Source organism: Eucalyptus grandis, chromosome 8 (assembly GCF_016545825.1).
Source record: "Eucalyptus grandis isolate ANBG69807.140 chromosome 8, ASM1654582v1, whole genome shotgun sequence".
Taxonomy (NCBI): domain Eukaryota; kingdom Viridiplantae; phylum Streptophyta; class Magnoliopsida; order Myrtales; family Myrtaceae; genus Eucalyptus; species Eucalyptus grandis.
Genome location: NC_052619.1, coordinates 15,738,403 through 15,753,308, shown reverse-complemented (window position 1 = coordinate 15,753,308; position 14,906 = coordinate 15,738,403). Strand labels below are relative to the sequence as shown.

Here is a 14,906-nt window from a genome sequence, read left to right as displayed (position 1 = left end):
GATTCGGTTCAATTCTGATCCGGTCTAATGGAACTGATTGTTTTTTTTTTTTCTCATTGCTTTAGTATTGGACCAAATTGGCTGGTAGAATCCACATAGTTTCAAGTTTAGGCGGTCCAATCCCAACTGCCACCGATGTATTTCATTTTCTGAGAAGCTTTCAGACCACGAAAAAAGTAGTGCCATGATAGATGGTGTGGAATTTCGGAGTGAGCATGGTTCGGGTTGGACCGATCCACCCCCTAACCCTAGGACCAACCTGCATAGTGCTAGTCCTCAATTTTTAGGACCGAGGACCGACCTAATTGAGCTTGGAACCGAGGACCGGACCGACCCAATGGGTTTGGTCTGATTCGGGATCAACCCGAGACCAACCGATAATTTTTTATTTCATTTTTTGTACTTCTTAAAAAAGCCATTAAAGACCGGATTGACTCAATGGGTTTAGTCCGGTTTCCAGGTCAACCTAGAACCAACTAATAATTTTTATTTTATTTTTTGTACTCTTTGAAATGGCAACCAATGACCGTACTAACCCAATGAGTTCGATGATAAGTAAGGTCAGTTAAGAAAGGCAAGCATTAAGGGTTAAGTGGGGTGAGCGTCGAAAGAATGAGCATCGAATGTTGAGCGGGGAGTAGCAAGCCAAGTGAGCATCAAGCGGCGAGTGGCACGAATGACCTAAAGCGAGCAAGGTGAGTGTCGAGTGGCGAGTGGAGAAGTTGTTTATTTCGATTTTGACAAATTGAAGATTAAGATGACAAATAAGACAGAAGAGAACAAATACTATAGGGGATGCCATAAGGAGCTGTTTATACTTTTTTGGACACCGTGAGGACTCTCACAAAAACATTTTCCTCCTTCATAAATTATGATTTTCAAGTTATTAAAGAATAATGTAAAATTACTTGAACTCATTACTAAATAGCTATTTAATGCCGTTGACACTATTTATTTTAGGGTTTTCTCTATATAAAAAAATTATAAATAATATTATATATATATATAGAGTCAGGGTTGATCCGGGTTGGACTGATCGAGAACTGACCCGCACAGTACTGGTCTAGAAATTCTAGGACTAAAAACTAACCCAGTCTCCCTAGGAACCGGATTAGGACCGATAGGGTTGGGCCGATCCAGGGTCGATCCAATGCTCACCTCTAGTGGAATTTAGCAGAAAAAGGAAATAACAATAATACAACAATAGTATCTCCTTTCCAAGAATGGGAGATAAGAATCTCGCCGACGGACAGGAACATGGCTACGAAGGTCCACGGAAGCGTCTTCTCCGCCCCGACGATGCGGGTCCTCATTGCCCTCCACGAGAAGGACCTCGAGTTCGAGTTCGTCTTCGTCAACTTGCGAGCCGGCGAGCACAAGAAGGAGCATTTCCTCGCCCTCAACGTAAGTGTCCGTCCCCGCCCACCGCCCGTGCCACAGTATTCCTAACTATTTTCTGGTCCTGGGGTCTCGACGTGGTCTTTCAAGAAATCCTCCGTCGTCTCTTGGATCTAACGTTTCTCGATCTCTCTGTGCAGCCTTTCGGTCAAGTCCCGGTCTTTGAGGACGGAGATTTGAAGCTATTCGGTAAGTCTTTCTATTACTGATGTATTATATTGTGTGACCATCATTAAAGATTAAAGTATTTAGTCAAAGGGCGCTGATTCGATTGCCGATAGATCGTGCAATCATGATGAAAGATCAAGTGTTTAGTCAATCTTTGACTGTTCACTCAGTCAACAGAACAATAAGGGTTTGCATGGAAACGTTTCTAAGAAACAACAAAAAAGAAAACGCGTTTGGTTGCGTTTTTGTTCTTTTTTGTTTTTTTGTTTCGGAATGAAATAAGAACAAAAAAAAAGAAACAACAATTTGTTGTTTCTTGTTCCCGAAAACAAAAACGAAGGAAACGTTTCTTCTCTCTCTTCTTTTTTTTCTTTTTTTCTTTTCTTCTTCTTTTTTTCTTCTTTTTTTCTTTCACCGGTCGCCGGCCTCGGCCATGGCCGGCGACCGGCCATCGAGGCTCGGCCTCGCCGGATCTAGGCGAGCCCGAGCTCGCCCAGCCAAGGCGAGGCTTGGCGTCGCCGGCGCGCGGCGAGGCCGAGTGTCGCCGGCGCGAGGCTCGGCGTCGCCGGGATCTGGGCGAGCCCGAGCTCGCCCGCCAAGGCGAGGCTCGGCGTCGCCGGGGCGCGGCGAGGCCGAGCCTCGCCTTGGCCGGGCGAGCTCGGGCTCGCCCGGATCCGGCGAGCTCGGCCTCCTCGGCCGAGCTCGCTCGCCCGGCGAGGCGAGGCCGGCGTCGCCCAACCACGGCGAGCCTCGCCATGGCCGGGCGAGGCTGCCCGACTCGTCGGCCGATCGCCGAGGCCGGTGACCGCCCGAAAAAGAAAAATAAAAAAGAAAGGAAAAATGAAAAATAAAATAAAAATGTTAAAAAAATTAAAAGAAACAAAAAAAGAATAAAATTTACCAAACGTGTTTCATTCATTTTTTATTCCCGGACCAAACGTTACCAAACGCGTTCTTTTGTTCAAAATTGTTTCCTAACGAAACACATTTTTTGTTTACATTGCCAGTCAAAAAAAAAGAACAAACGTTAATTCGCACCCTAAACAATTAGGCGAAATATAGTTTGTCTTGATTATGCTCTTTGTGGTGGCAGAATCGAGGGCAATTACTCAATACATTGCTCACGTATACGAGGACAAGGGCACTCCCCTCGTTTGCGAGGGCGAACCCATGGCAACCGTGAGCGTGTGGATGGAAGTCGAGGCCCACCAGTTTGACCCGGCGGCGTCGAAGCTGCATCGGGAGCTCGTGTACAAGTCGAAAATTGGCATGGCCACGGATGCTGCAGTAGTCGAGGAGAACGAGGCCAAGCTCGCCAAGGTCCTCGACATCTACGAGGTCCGCCTGAGCCAGTCCAAGTACCTAGGCTGCGACTGCTTCACCCTGGCCGACCTCCACCACCTCCCGGCCCTGACCAGCCTGATGGGGACACCTGTGAAGAAGCTGTTCGACGCCCGCCCCAAGGTGAGCGCTTGGGTGGCCGACATCATGGCCCGGCCGGCTTTGGCCAAGGTTCTTGCCATGAGGAACCAGCAGTGAAGCAATGGATCTAGCTTAAATCATCTGGTGCTGGGGGACAATAACATTAGACCTTTTCTACCCCTTTCTATATGAGTTGGTAATCGTATTTTGTTGTTGATCCTGTCCTTCTTTGGTCAAGGATTTATGTGGGATTTTCTCTGAAGGGTCGTCTTCAATCATCAAAGTTGGAGATGATGATCAGGCTGGTGTTTCACATAAATGCACTTCCAGTTCTGTGATTTTCTATTATGAGCAATAAAAAGATTGGACAGATGCAGGGTTATGTTTTATGAGTCATTGTTTTATATGTCTCGTGTTTGTAGTTTCATTAGAGGATAATGATTTCTGCAAGTGCTGGTATTATCTCTACTGACGAAAACCCCTCCTCTCATTATCTCCATGGGATGGCCTAAGGTTTCCCTAAAGCTTCGCCCAGTTCGCTGCACTTTATTCATGGATGAGTATTGCCTTTACACTAAGGGATATGTACATCGGAAATTTTAAAATTTGTCGTGTAATTGACCCCTAATATTTTTAAATTTGTATAATGAACTTTTTTTATTAATTTGTTTGATTTGACCAATTAAAAAGCCTAACTCTACTCTAGGAACCATCGACATTCTTAGGAACATTCCAACACGTATCCGATATTCTATTAGAAAATCCAACATGTGGTTAGTTTTCTCGATATGCTCATGTCAGAATTTCAACACATGATTCCGATGTGTATGGATCAATTTTAAATTTTTTTAATAAATGAGAGATGAAAATGTAAATATGCAAAAAAAATTAAAAATAATAAAAATAATAAAGGGAGAAAAACCTAGTCTTCTCTTATCTTTTTTTTTAATTATAAATTCTCATTTTCTGTGATTCACTATTTTCAGTGTAAATTCATTCTAAACTCTTTTATTATTATTATTATTATTATTATTATTATTATTATTATTATTATTTTTGTCAATAGAGTCAAATTAATTTGATTGAAATAATCATGAATATGTATAACGTGTCGTGTGTATCGTGTTGCGTGTGGTGTGTCGGTGTCGATTCTCCTTAGATTCTACCAAGCACCACATTTGGAAAAAAAAATAAAAATTTTATGATAAAAATTGAAAGAAAGAAAAAGAGAATAAAAGGAAAAATGATAATTATATATATATAGGGCTCCACCACCCCGCTACCCTCCTTTGAGCTGGCCACTCGAGCTTCGTGGAGCTCACCATCATGGCCACAACAAGCTTCTTCCAGCTCCCAGCCATGGCCGCTCCGGTAGGGTAGACGCGTGATAATTGCGCAATGAATTCTTGATTTTTGCACATCGCTTATTCCTCCTCCACTAGGCTGATATCGCGACGTGGAGCAGTGGATCCACAAAGAAACTCTCAGGCTGGAAAATAATTGAGGTTGAAGTTACTATCTGTCCTTTCAACTTAAGTCTCATGACTATTTTATAATTTATGGTCACTTTCTTTGCATAGCTGCAAGCAAATGACTAAAATGGTGGGGCCAAATGAAAATTCTCCTATCCAATTTGCACTTTGTTTAAAAGTGCTCTTAAAAACTTGTTAAAAACAATAAAAAATATCATACAATTTTCAATGCACGGTCATTCTCGTTTTACTTGTAATCAGTGCATTGTAAATTGAATTCAAAATTACCCGTAGTGATTACAACTCTTTGAAGTATTTGAATATCCCGCAATGACCATATATTTCGAGAAAAATTCCAAGCACACAAGAAACAGTGGAATCGGCATATTTCTTGCAATTGGATTACTTAAAATGGAACTTTCATACATCAAATACAAGAAAAGATCCCACCTTTATAACTCGCAGAGTTGGGTTTCGTCGGAGGAGAAAATCCTAAAATTCAACGTCAATGGCTCCTTTGTCAATGGATCGGTGGGTGGCACCATAGCTGGTATCGGCAGAGATCATATTGGTGCTATTATTACAGGTTTTGCCAAATTGGTAAAGATTTCCTCTACTTCTCAAGCGGAAACCCTAGCCGTCCTTGAAGTAATCTGGCTTGTAGCTTCAAGTGAAGACAGTTCTGTAAACTATGCAGTTGAGCTCAACCATGTTGATCTTGTGGAAGCTCTGATAAACGGGTTTATGGATAATTTTAACTAGGAGGAGCAACTTCTCATCATGAACTGATTAAAACTACTCAAGGCCCACCCATCCATTCGCATTGCCCATTGTCTGTGGGCTTCTAATGCAGTAGCCCATTACGTTGCGAAGATATTGCAGAATGGCTCTCTTTCATAAAACTGGCTTTCTTTTCCTCCTCAAGGCCTTTCTGCCCTCCTCTGTTTAGATTCGCCTTGCTTGGGACTCTTTAGACCATGTTCATAATTTCAATAAAAAAAAAATTCGATAAAAAAAATGATAAGTTTTTAGCTCTTTCCTTATGTTTGCAATTATGGTCAATGGGAGAGGGAAGAAAATTGCAGAAAAGAAGAAGAAGAAGAAGAAAATAATAAATAATTATCACTCTTTTTAGGCCTTATGCAAGTTCTCTTTATTTTCGACCTACACGAAACGTCACTCTGTTCTCTCTCATTTCCGAAACACAATTCACGTTCCCTCAAAAGTCTTTCAAAAGAGAGGATCGCACTGTCGCCCTTTAAAAGATTCTCCTCCAGAGTAGAGGCACGTTTCGCACGAGCGACTTGTCCCCGTGTGACGTGCCGCACGTACGTGTCGTCTCCTTCCCACTGACTCCATTTGCCGAGAAGCCTTCAGACAACAGACAAAGGAGTACGAAGATGGACACGAACATGGCTACCGAGGAGTCATCGCTTGCGTCCTCTCTCTCTCTCTCTCTCTCTATCCAACCCGCTCAGCCACACGGGTCATTTGTCCTTGGCCCCACTTTCTCATCTTCTCTCATCTCCGTCTCTTTACCAAGAAACTGCGACGAAGTTATCTCGTTGACGGAAAAAGGAAGACCGAATTTCCGCTTGGAAAAAAAAGGAGAAGTTAAACCGGTTCGTCGAGCCCTTATAAAAAGAGCCCGAAACCCACTTTCATTCGCCACGATTGTCTTGCGTTCGGTTCTTGGAGAGAAACGAAAAAGAAAGTAGAGCACAGCGACCATGGTGATGAAAGTTTATGGAAACCTCATGTCCACCGCGGCGATGCGGGTCTTCGCTGCCCTCTACGAGAAGGACCTCGAGTTCGAGCTCGTCACCGTCGACATGAAAGCGGGCGAGCACAAGCAGGAGAATTTCCTCGCCCTCAACGTAAGTCCCCGTCCCTGCCCATCGCCTCGAACTGTATTCCTCGCTGATTCTGGTCTTGGGGGGTCTCGACGTGTTCTTTGAAGAAACCCTGTTTCGTCTCTCTCGGATCTAACGTTTCTCAAACCTCTCTGTGCAGCCTTTCGGTCAAGTCCCGGCCTTTGAGGACGGAGACTTGAAGCTTTTCGGTAAGTCGTTCTATCACTGATAGATTATCGTGTGACCATGATGAAAGATGAAAGTATTAAGTCAAACTTTGAGCGTTACATCAGTCGACTGAAAAAGAAACGACTAGGAGAAATGAAATTTATATCTTGATTATGCTGTCTATGGTGGCAGAATCAAGGGCGATTACTCAGTACATTGCTCATGAATACGCCGCCAAGGGTGCTCCGCTCGTCTGCGAGGGCAAACCCATGGCGACGGTGGCCGTGTGGATGGAGGTCGAGGCCCACCAGTTTGACCCCGTGGCGTCGAAGCTGCAGTGGGAGCTCGTGTTCAAGCCGCTGTTCGGCATGGCCGTGGACGCTGCGGCGGTCAAGGAGAACGAGGCCAAGCTCGTCAAGGTCCTCGACGTCTACGAGGCGCGGCTGGGCCAGTCCAAGTACCTGGGCTGCGACTGCTTCACCCTCGCCGACCTCCACCACATCCCGACCCTGACCAACCTGATGGGGACACCGTTGAAGGAGCTGTTCGAAGCCCGCCCTAAGGTAAGCGCTTGGGTGGCCGACATCATGGCCCGGCCGGCTTGGGCCAAGGTTCTTGCCATGAGGAACAAGCAGTGAAGCACAGGGTCTACTTCAAACCATCTGGCGTTGGGGACAGAAGCATGAGACCTTTTTCACCCCCATTTGTTTGGGGAGTTGGTATTAGTATTTAGGTGTTGATTCTGTCCTTCTTTGGTCAATGTTATTATGTGGGAGTTAAATGAACTTTTCGTAGTTGTCTTCAATCATGAAAGTTGGAGATGATGATGAGACTGGTGTCTCGTGATCGTCTAGCCTGAGCAATAAAGACTTTACTAATAAAGAGAGAGTTATATTTCTAACGTCTAATCTTTATAGCTTCATTAGTAGTAATTGCTGGAAGTGCTGGTTTTGTTTCTACTGATGAAGCCCTATTCTTGCATCATCTCCATGGGATGGCCTCCAGTTTCATAACCACTTTCCCTGGCAATCACAAAGATCTTTATCCAGTCTCAAACATTCTTTCACTGTTGCAGTTTCTAGAGTTCCAGAGTTAAGAGAAAAAAAGTCAAAAATTCAATCAAAATTAGACCGAAGGTACTCACTTATCCAATTTTGCATCGTATTGTCTAACACGTACAAGTTAAACAGTTAAATTTCCAAATAATTAATTCATTCTTTTCGCTTTGATATGAAAATAGTCGTTTTGGGTCAGCTCATTTGGGTCCAGCACGCGGGCGCATTTAATGTCAAGTTCCATCTGTAATTCAACCGGCAAGATGACTGATAAACTACATGAATCAAAACTTATATAATAAATACTCCTCATGTATTTTTCAGTTTTCATATTCACATCTTCTTATCTCATCTTGTAAAGTTAGTCCGATGGTCACTTCATTCTGAATTGAATGTGACATATTTTTAGAGGGTTACGATAGATTTTTTGCAGAAAAGGCAAAAAGTATCCCAAGTGGTGCCCTAAAAGATGCGCATAAAATAGGCAATTATTCGGACTACTAATGGACAAATTCTCTCTAGAAAATATACAGGGATTTCAGAGTGCCGCATCAATATAGTCAAATGCAATTATAGATTGACACGTATATATTGACATGAAATTAAACAAATAAAAAAAAAAAAAAAATTGCCTTGATATCTTCCTCCTCCTCATTCACAAAATGCCCAGATCTCTTCTTCCTCTCTCATCCACAATAACTGACGCCGTGTCCAGGCCGGCGTGGAGAGAGCCAACCTGGAGGATCGACCACGAAGACGAGACTACGGCGCCGAGAGACGGAGAGAGCCATGCCCATTGCTCTGCACTTCCGTCACCAGTCATGGACCAGTGGTATCACTAGCTGGGCACTAGCTTGCACTCCCGTTGCTTTGTAATCGTGTCACCGCGTCTAGGCCGTCAATGGACGAACTAGGCTCGCAAGTGATGCCGATCTTTGTCCATGGTCCTCATCAGAGTCGTTCGGCCAAATTTGTAGTATTGCCCAAGTCCAGACATGGAAATCCGGGCGCTCACAGCCAAGGCTCCATCATCCATGTCATCTAAACCGTCGACAAGATCTAAAGCAATGTCCACCTTTAAATTTGGAAATATGGGTGCTCATGGCCGACGCTCTGTCGGCGTCATCTAAACCCGCTCCCTTGTCACTCGTGGCTCAAGGTTGGCCATAGATGGAGGTAGATCAGAAAGGTGAATGGAGGCCAAACACAAAGCAAAATAAAAAATTTCAGTTTTTTATTTGATTCCAAGTCAGATCCATGTGTTAAGTTATAATTGCAGAGAATTGAATGTGAGTAAGTAAATGCATGCCACATGAGATGCTGATGTGGCACTTTGAACCTACCGAATATTTTCTCCTCTCAATCTCTCTCAAAAATACGTTTGGGTCTCAGATTGATCTCTTCGAGGTCGTCCCAATGTTAATCACAGACACCAACCTCAGATTGACCTCTTTCACAAGGCATTTCTCACACTATTTCGGTATTTATTTTATAAATCAGTAACATTTTGAAACCTCTTTCATTAAAAAATTTCCAAATCATTTTAGAAATCATCTCATAAATCAGTTTGCAACTTATATATAAAAATCATATCATTAATAATTTCACAACACCTTTCATAACACGTTTCTCTTTGAAATAATCGAAGAGTAGTAAATGCGTGATACATATTTTTATGTAATAAATATTGGGAGCCGAATACTTAAGAGTGCTAAGGCACATGAGGACAATTGAGTGCCCAAAGTTCATAAAGGTACAGTTAAATGTCAAAATTAGAGCAAAATAAATCAGTTAAGTACCAACGGTCATAAAATCCAACCAAAATGCTAACGTGACGTCTTTCGACAAGATAAATGCAAAACAATGTCGTTTGCACACTGACATCGAAAGAAAAGCAAAAAATAACGTTGTTTTGCCTCGGATTTGAATTTGAATGTAAATATTAATTAAATTAAACTGAAAACTATTTTTTTTTTAAAGAAAAAGATTGCAGAAGGTTAGGGCTATGCAAGCCTTCGCCTTCTGCAATCTTCATCTCCTCCGTTTTTTTTTTAAAATAATTTAATTTAATTAATATTTATATTAAAATTTAAATCAGAGGCAAAACGATATTGTTTTGGCTTTTCTTTGTTGACTAAGCTTTTTGGTGAGTTACATATGTGAGTTATATTATTAAAAACTCGTAATGTAGGATTTTCGGCAAGGTCGCTGAACTTGGCATTTGGGTATCCCAATTTTTTTTAAATGACACTTAAGTATATCTTTTGTAATTTTTAGCACTTAAGCGTCCTCAATTTCAAGTTTTGGCACTTATGCTGTTCTTTTTCCAATAAGAATGTTATTTCATGACCCATAATATATCACTTTTGAACAAGAAGTCACAAACTCGACGTAAAAATAGCACCACTCACCTTGAAATGTCTACGATCAATAAATGTAGTTATAAGCGTTGATAATCTCATAATTCTAACAATTAAACAAGAATCAACATCAAACCGAGTAGCAAATATTTAAATTATCCACAACACAGAGCTTAAGTGCAAAGATGGTTATGTTATTACTTTGTCTATTGAACCTCATTTCAAGTGAGCTTACAATTAAAAAGAAGATTTTTTTGAAACACTCAAAGACCCATAACTTGGCTAACCCAAAATGAGCCCAAAAACCCTCGAAATTCGACCCAAAAGCCATTGGCTACGCATTCATCACTTGTAGCCAAATTTAAAATCTTATTTTGGACAAACTGTAAGTTCAAATCAAATTTTGTAAAATCTTACGACTCCATAACACTATAAACTATCATTTTTAAATATATTCGTAGCTTAACGACTCCTTAATTGAACCTCATAATTAAAAATTCACAAAACCCCAAATTTGTGTTCCAACCCCAAATATTACTCCGATTAGATGAATGAAGGGTGAAGTATTAACTGAATCTTGCGGTACATAGTAATTGTTCGCGGCACAAAACCCTCCTCTTTCTCTTTCCCTTTCTTCATCTTCTTTTCTCTGTTCTTCTCTCTTCCTCGCTTCTTCTCCTTTTCTCCTTTTATATCTTCCTTTTTCCTTTTTTTTTTTTTTTTTTTTTGAGCTCCACACATGTTGACCAATTAAAAAAATTAACTATTACGGAATTCATCTTAAATTTCGTCTCACCATGTAATTACAAAAAGAAGAACAGAAACTTTGATTAGTCATTGTCCTTTACTTTATAAATATTTTAGACTAAAAAAAATTTAATCAGAAGTAGCCAAATATTCTTAAAATGGCAGGTTACGAGCAATAACAAAATTCAATTTAAATTACTTACCTTTTTCTAACGGTGTAAGCACAAAAGTAACATTATGGATAATGGTTCCAAGAAGAAACTCTTGGGTTATGACATATTTATTGCCAGAAATTACCATTGTATCCTTTCAACTTTAGTGAATAACCTTTTATAATGTTATGGGCAAATTCTAGTCAATTCTGCTCACTTTCTTTATATAGCTCCAAGTAATGACTAAAATGATGGGGTGAAATGAAACTTGTCCTATCATGAGTTTTGTCAAAAAAATATTTCCGTAAATTTATTGAGCACCCACAAAGAAATTAATGTTGTTTTCAATATACAATTTTTCTGGTGCTACTTGTAGTCGGTATATTATAGATCAAATTCAATATTTAGCCCTTTCCTTACATTTGGAATCCTGGATAAAGAAAACTTCGACAGAAAAATGGCAAGAAAGAGTAGATTTGAATTCCTACTCTTTTATCTTCTATTTTCTCTCATTGTTTAAACATGAATCGTTCCTCGAGTCTTCCGAAAGAGAGGATTACTTTTTTGCTCGTCGAAAGGTCTTCCTTCCGACTGGATGCCCGTTTCGCGGATGCTACGTATTGCGTTAGATGTGGTTCCCTCCTCCCAACGACTTTAGTTACCGAAAACTGTTCAGACAGCCATTAAAGTCGTACGAGAACATGGAAATGACAACGCAGTCAATCGTATGCGTCACCCTCTCTTCCAACCCCCGGGAAAATGCAGCCGCAGGAGGAGACGAGTCGTTTTGCTTTGGCACCCTCTCTCTCTTTCTCTCTCTCTCTAGTCGTCTCCATTTCATATGAAGTATACACCATTTCATAAAAGATCATTCCAGGACAAGATCGCTAAGGCCGTACAAAAAGAGCCCAAAACCCACCATCGTCCGCTACAATTTTTTCTGCGTTTAGTTCTCGAGGGAAAAAGAGAAAGTAGAGCAAGCAATCATGGTGATGAAGGTCCATGGAGCCGTCATCTCCACCGCGACGATGCGGGTCTTCGCCGCCCTCTACGAGAAAGACCTCGAGTTTCTGTTCGTCCCCATCGACCTGCGGGCCGGCGAGCACAAGAAAGAGCACTTCCTCGCCCTCAACGTAAGTCTCCGTCCCTGCGCACTACATGTTGGATGGGCTTGGGGTTTCAACGTGCTCTTTCAAGAAACCCTTCCTTCGTCTCTCCGATCCAACGTTTCTCGATCTCTCTGTGCAGCCTTTCGGTCAAGTCCCGGCCTTCGAGGACGAAGATTTGAAGCTGTTAGGTGAGTCATTCTATTAATGAGTTGTTACAAATTGATTTTGCTATTATTATGAAATAATTCACGATTAAGTAAATTGATATTGCTATTATTATTAAATTATTCACGGTCAAGTACTATGCTCAATCCTACTCAAATTGTTTTTTTTTCGGCTGCCCACTTAGACTTTAGCTCATTAACTTTACCTAGTTCATGAGGTTAGTGAGATATATTTCATTGATTTGGGAATTACATGTTTAAGATAAACTTTCTTGCCATGTACATATATCATATAATGTCAAATAGACTCACGGCTCGTGGAACTTGACTGAACAAAATATTTATGTAACTTGAACTCTATTCAAAATCAAACTAATCAATCTCGGGTATTTAGTGACTGAACTCAAGCTTTCTGTGAGTAGCTTGACTCAATTTTGCCCCTACAAAGAGCAAAAACTGCTCATTCGAAGGTCCTTGGTATTAACCATGGGGAGGTACTCCATCCTTCAAAAAACTTTGGTGGGTGTCATGGTAAGGGGTGCAATCGGGCCCCATTAGACCCAAGAATCGTTTGTACCATTCTAAACGATATATTTTTAGCAGGCCTTGAGGAGCCGGTCAAATTTTCGATTCACGGGACCCATAACCAACATTAAATTTATTTGATTTCCGATTTCACAGGAATGGCTCAGCGGCCTTGATTTACTCCTTTCCCCTTTGAAAACACAATTTGTGTTTCACGTCCACCAAGGTTTGAATCATAGACTCCTATATAAAACAATGCTCTCATAAGCATCGAACGGAGAGCAACTATTATGTTTTGAATGTACAATCAGGAACATAACAATGGACTTTTCAATTTATTTAAGAAAAAGGAGCACCCGATTTTAAGCCGGCTGGTTTGGCTTCTAGGTCGGGACCGACCCTCTTGAGGAACAATTGCACTTAAGTAATGGTCTCAATTCAAGGTGAAATAAAAGGGTAAAGGAAAAGAAAACATTTGACCTTAACATCTGGCATTATCATGACTAGTGAACTTCGTCTGTCTGTACGATACCAAAATCGTGCGCCCATGTACCGGCTTTTTAAACTGGAATTTTTTTTTTGAAAGTTTTAACTTTAGAAAAAGCAAAGCAAACCTTTCGAAAGTGACTCATCTATTACCGAAATGAATATACTCGGTATGTATATGTTATTTTAAAATTAGTAGGAGATCAGGTCAAACCAATATCCAGATTTCAGAGTCCCAAGGACAAAACATTCATTTTGGGTTTATTCAAAAATTAAAAGAAACGATGAGAAACCACATTTTTAGCTCACTCATGAGATAAAATAATTACAGCATAGTATTGGTGAATGCGATTGGCAATTTGTTCGTGTCTTTTTCCTTTATGTAATTACTTTGAATGCATTTAATGTGATTATACCATATTGATTATTAAAAGTGAGTGAAAACGTGTCAATTCATAACGATATAAAATTAGTAGTGTCATAATTATCAATTTGGTTGTGTCGTAGTAAGGTTATCTCGTTTTTAGAACAATGAGCTTGTATGTTGTGAAGATTTGTTAGTCTCCTCTCCGTGCTTGAGTTTGACTTTAGTTCAAGTTGCAAGTAAGACTTATTGACTAATGGCGTTGAGTCAGGTTGGGCTCGAGTTCCAAATGCGAGTAAGACTAATTGACTAATGGCGATGAAAAATGAAAGTATATAGTCGAAGGTGCTGATTCGATCGCTGGTAGATTGTGTGACCATGATGAAAGATAAAGTGTGTAGTTAAGTTTTGAGCGTTCGATCAGTCAAATGAACGAGAAACAACTATACGAAATATACTCGCATTTCGATTATGCACTTTGTGGTGGCAGAATCCAGGGCAATTACTCAGTACATTGCTCATGTATACGCGGACAAGGGCACTCCGCTCGTCTGTGAGGGCAAACCAATGGCGACGGTTGGCGTGTGGATGGAGGTCGAGGCCCTCCAGTTTGACCCCCTGGCGGTGAAGCTGCAGTGGGAGCTCGTGTACAATCCAAGGCTTGGCATGGCCACGGACGCTGCTGTAGTCGAGGAGAACGAGGCCAAGCTCGCCAAGGTCCTCGACGTCTACGAGGCTCGGCTGAGCCAGTCCAAGTACTTGGGCTGTGACTGCTTCACCCTGGCCGACCTCCACCACCTCCCAGCCCTGACCAACCTGATGGGGACACCATTGAAGAAGCTGTTCGATGCCCGCCCCAAGGTGAGCGCATGGGTGGCTGACATCGTGGCCCGGCCTGCTTGGGCCAAGGTTCTTGCCATGAGGAACCAGCAGTGAAGCACAGGGTCTAGTTCAAATTGTCTGGTGTTGGGGATGATGATGAGGATGGTGTCTTGTGAATGTCTATCCTGGGTAATGAAGACTTGACTAATAAAGAGAGAGTTAAGTTTCTAATGTCTCACCTTTATAGCTTCAGTAGTAATAATTGCGGGAAGTGCTGGTTTTGTTTCTGCTGATGAAGCCCTGTCCTTGCATCATCTCCATGGGAATGGCCTACGGTTTCATAACCACTTTCCCCACCAATCACTAGATCTGTACCCATTTTCAGTTATTAAAGTACCATAGAAGTTCACTAGACAATATTCATGTACAAGTATAGATTTTATACGTTCTTTTCATATTTCAGCGCAACCTTCTCACACTGTTGCATTTTCTCTAGTGTTCAAGAAGTAAGAGACTGTCTTCTGATTTCGGAAACTCGTGTAATCCCACTTCTGGATAGTAATGAAAGTATGTTTTTTCTGACGAAAATAAATAAATCAAAACTTAATCAAAAGTACACCAATACCCACTTCTCCAATTTT

General features: G+C 41.4%; 3 protein-coding genes across 3 annotated transcripts; all 3 read left to right on the top strand.

Annotated features, from left to right (window-relative positions):
- Positions 1-1,257: 1,257 nt before the first annotated feature.
- On the top strand, positions 1,258-3,375 carry LOC104456798 (glutathione S-transferase). Its single transcript, XM_010071655.3, has 3 exons — positions 1,258-1,404; positions 1,539-1,587; positions 2,660-3,375. Exons 1-3 carry the CDS (start codon positions 1,258-1,260, stop codon positions 3,103-3,105), a joined length of 642 nt encoding a protein of 213 aa, XP_010069957.2. The 3' UTR covers positions 3,106-3,375.
- A 2,667-nt stretch (positions 3,376-6,042) lies between these two features.
- LOC104456799 (glutathione S-transferase) lies at positions 6,043-7,382 on the top strand. The gene is made up of 3 exons (XM_010071656.3): positions 6,043-6,337; positions 6,474-6,522; positions 6,674-7,382. The coding sequence occupies exons 1-3, from the start codon at positions 6,191-6,193 to the stop codon at positions 7,117-7,119; spliced, it is 642 nt and encodes a 213-aa protein (XP_010069958.2). The 5' UTR covers positions 6,043-6,190; the 3' UTR covers positions 7,120-7,382.
- Positions 7,383-11,603: 4,221 nt separating this feature from the next.
- LOC104430794 (glutathione S-transferase-like) lies at positions 11,604-14,727 on the top strand. The gene is made up of 3 exons (XM_039300551.1): positions 11,604-11,928; positions 12,044-12,092; positions 13,934-14,727. Exons 1-3 carry the CDS (start codon positions 11,782-11,784, stop codon positions 14,377-14,379), a joined length of 642 nt encoding a protein of 213 aa, XP_039156485.1. The 5' UTR covers positions 11,604-11,781; the 3' UTR covers positions 14,380-14,727.
- Positions 14,728-14,906: the final 179 nt, after the last annotated feature.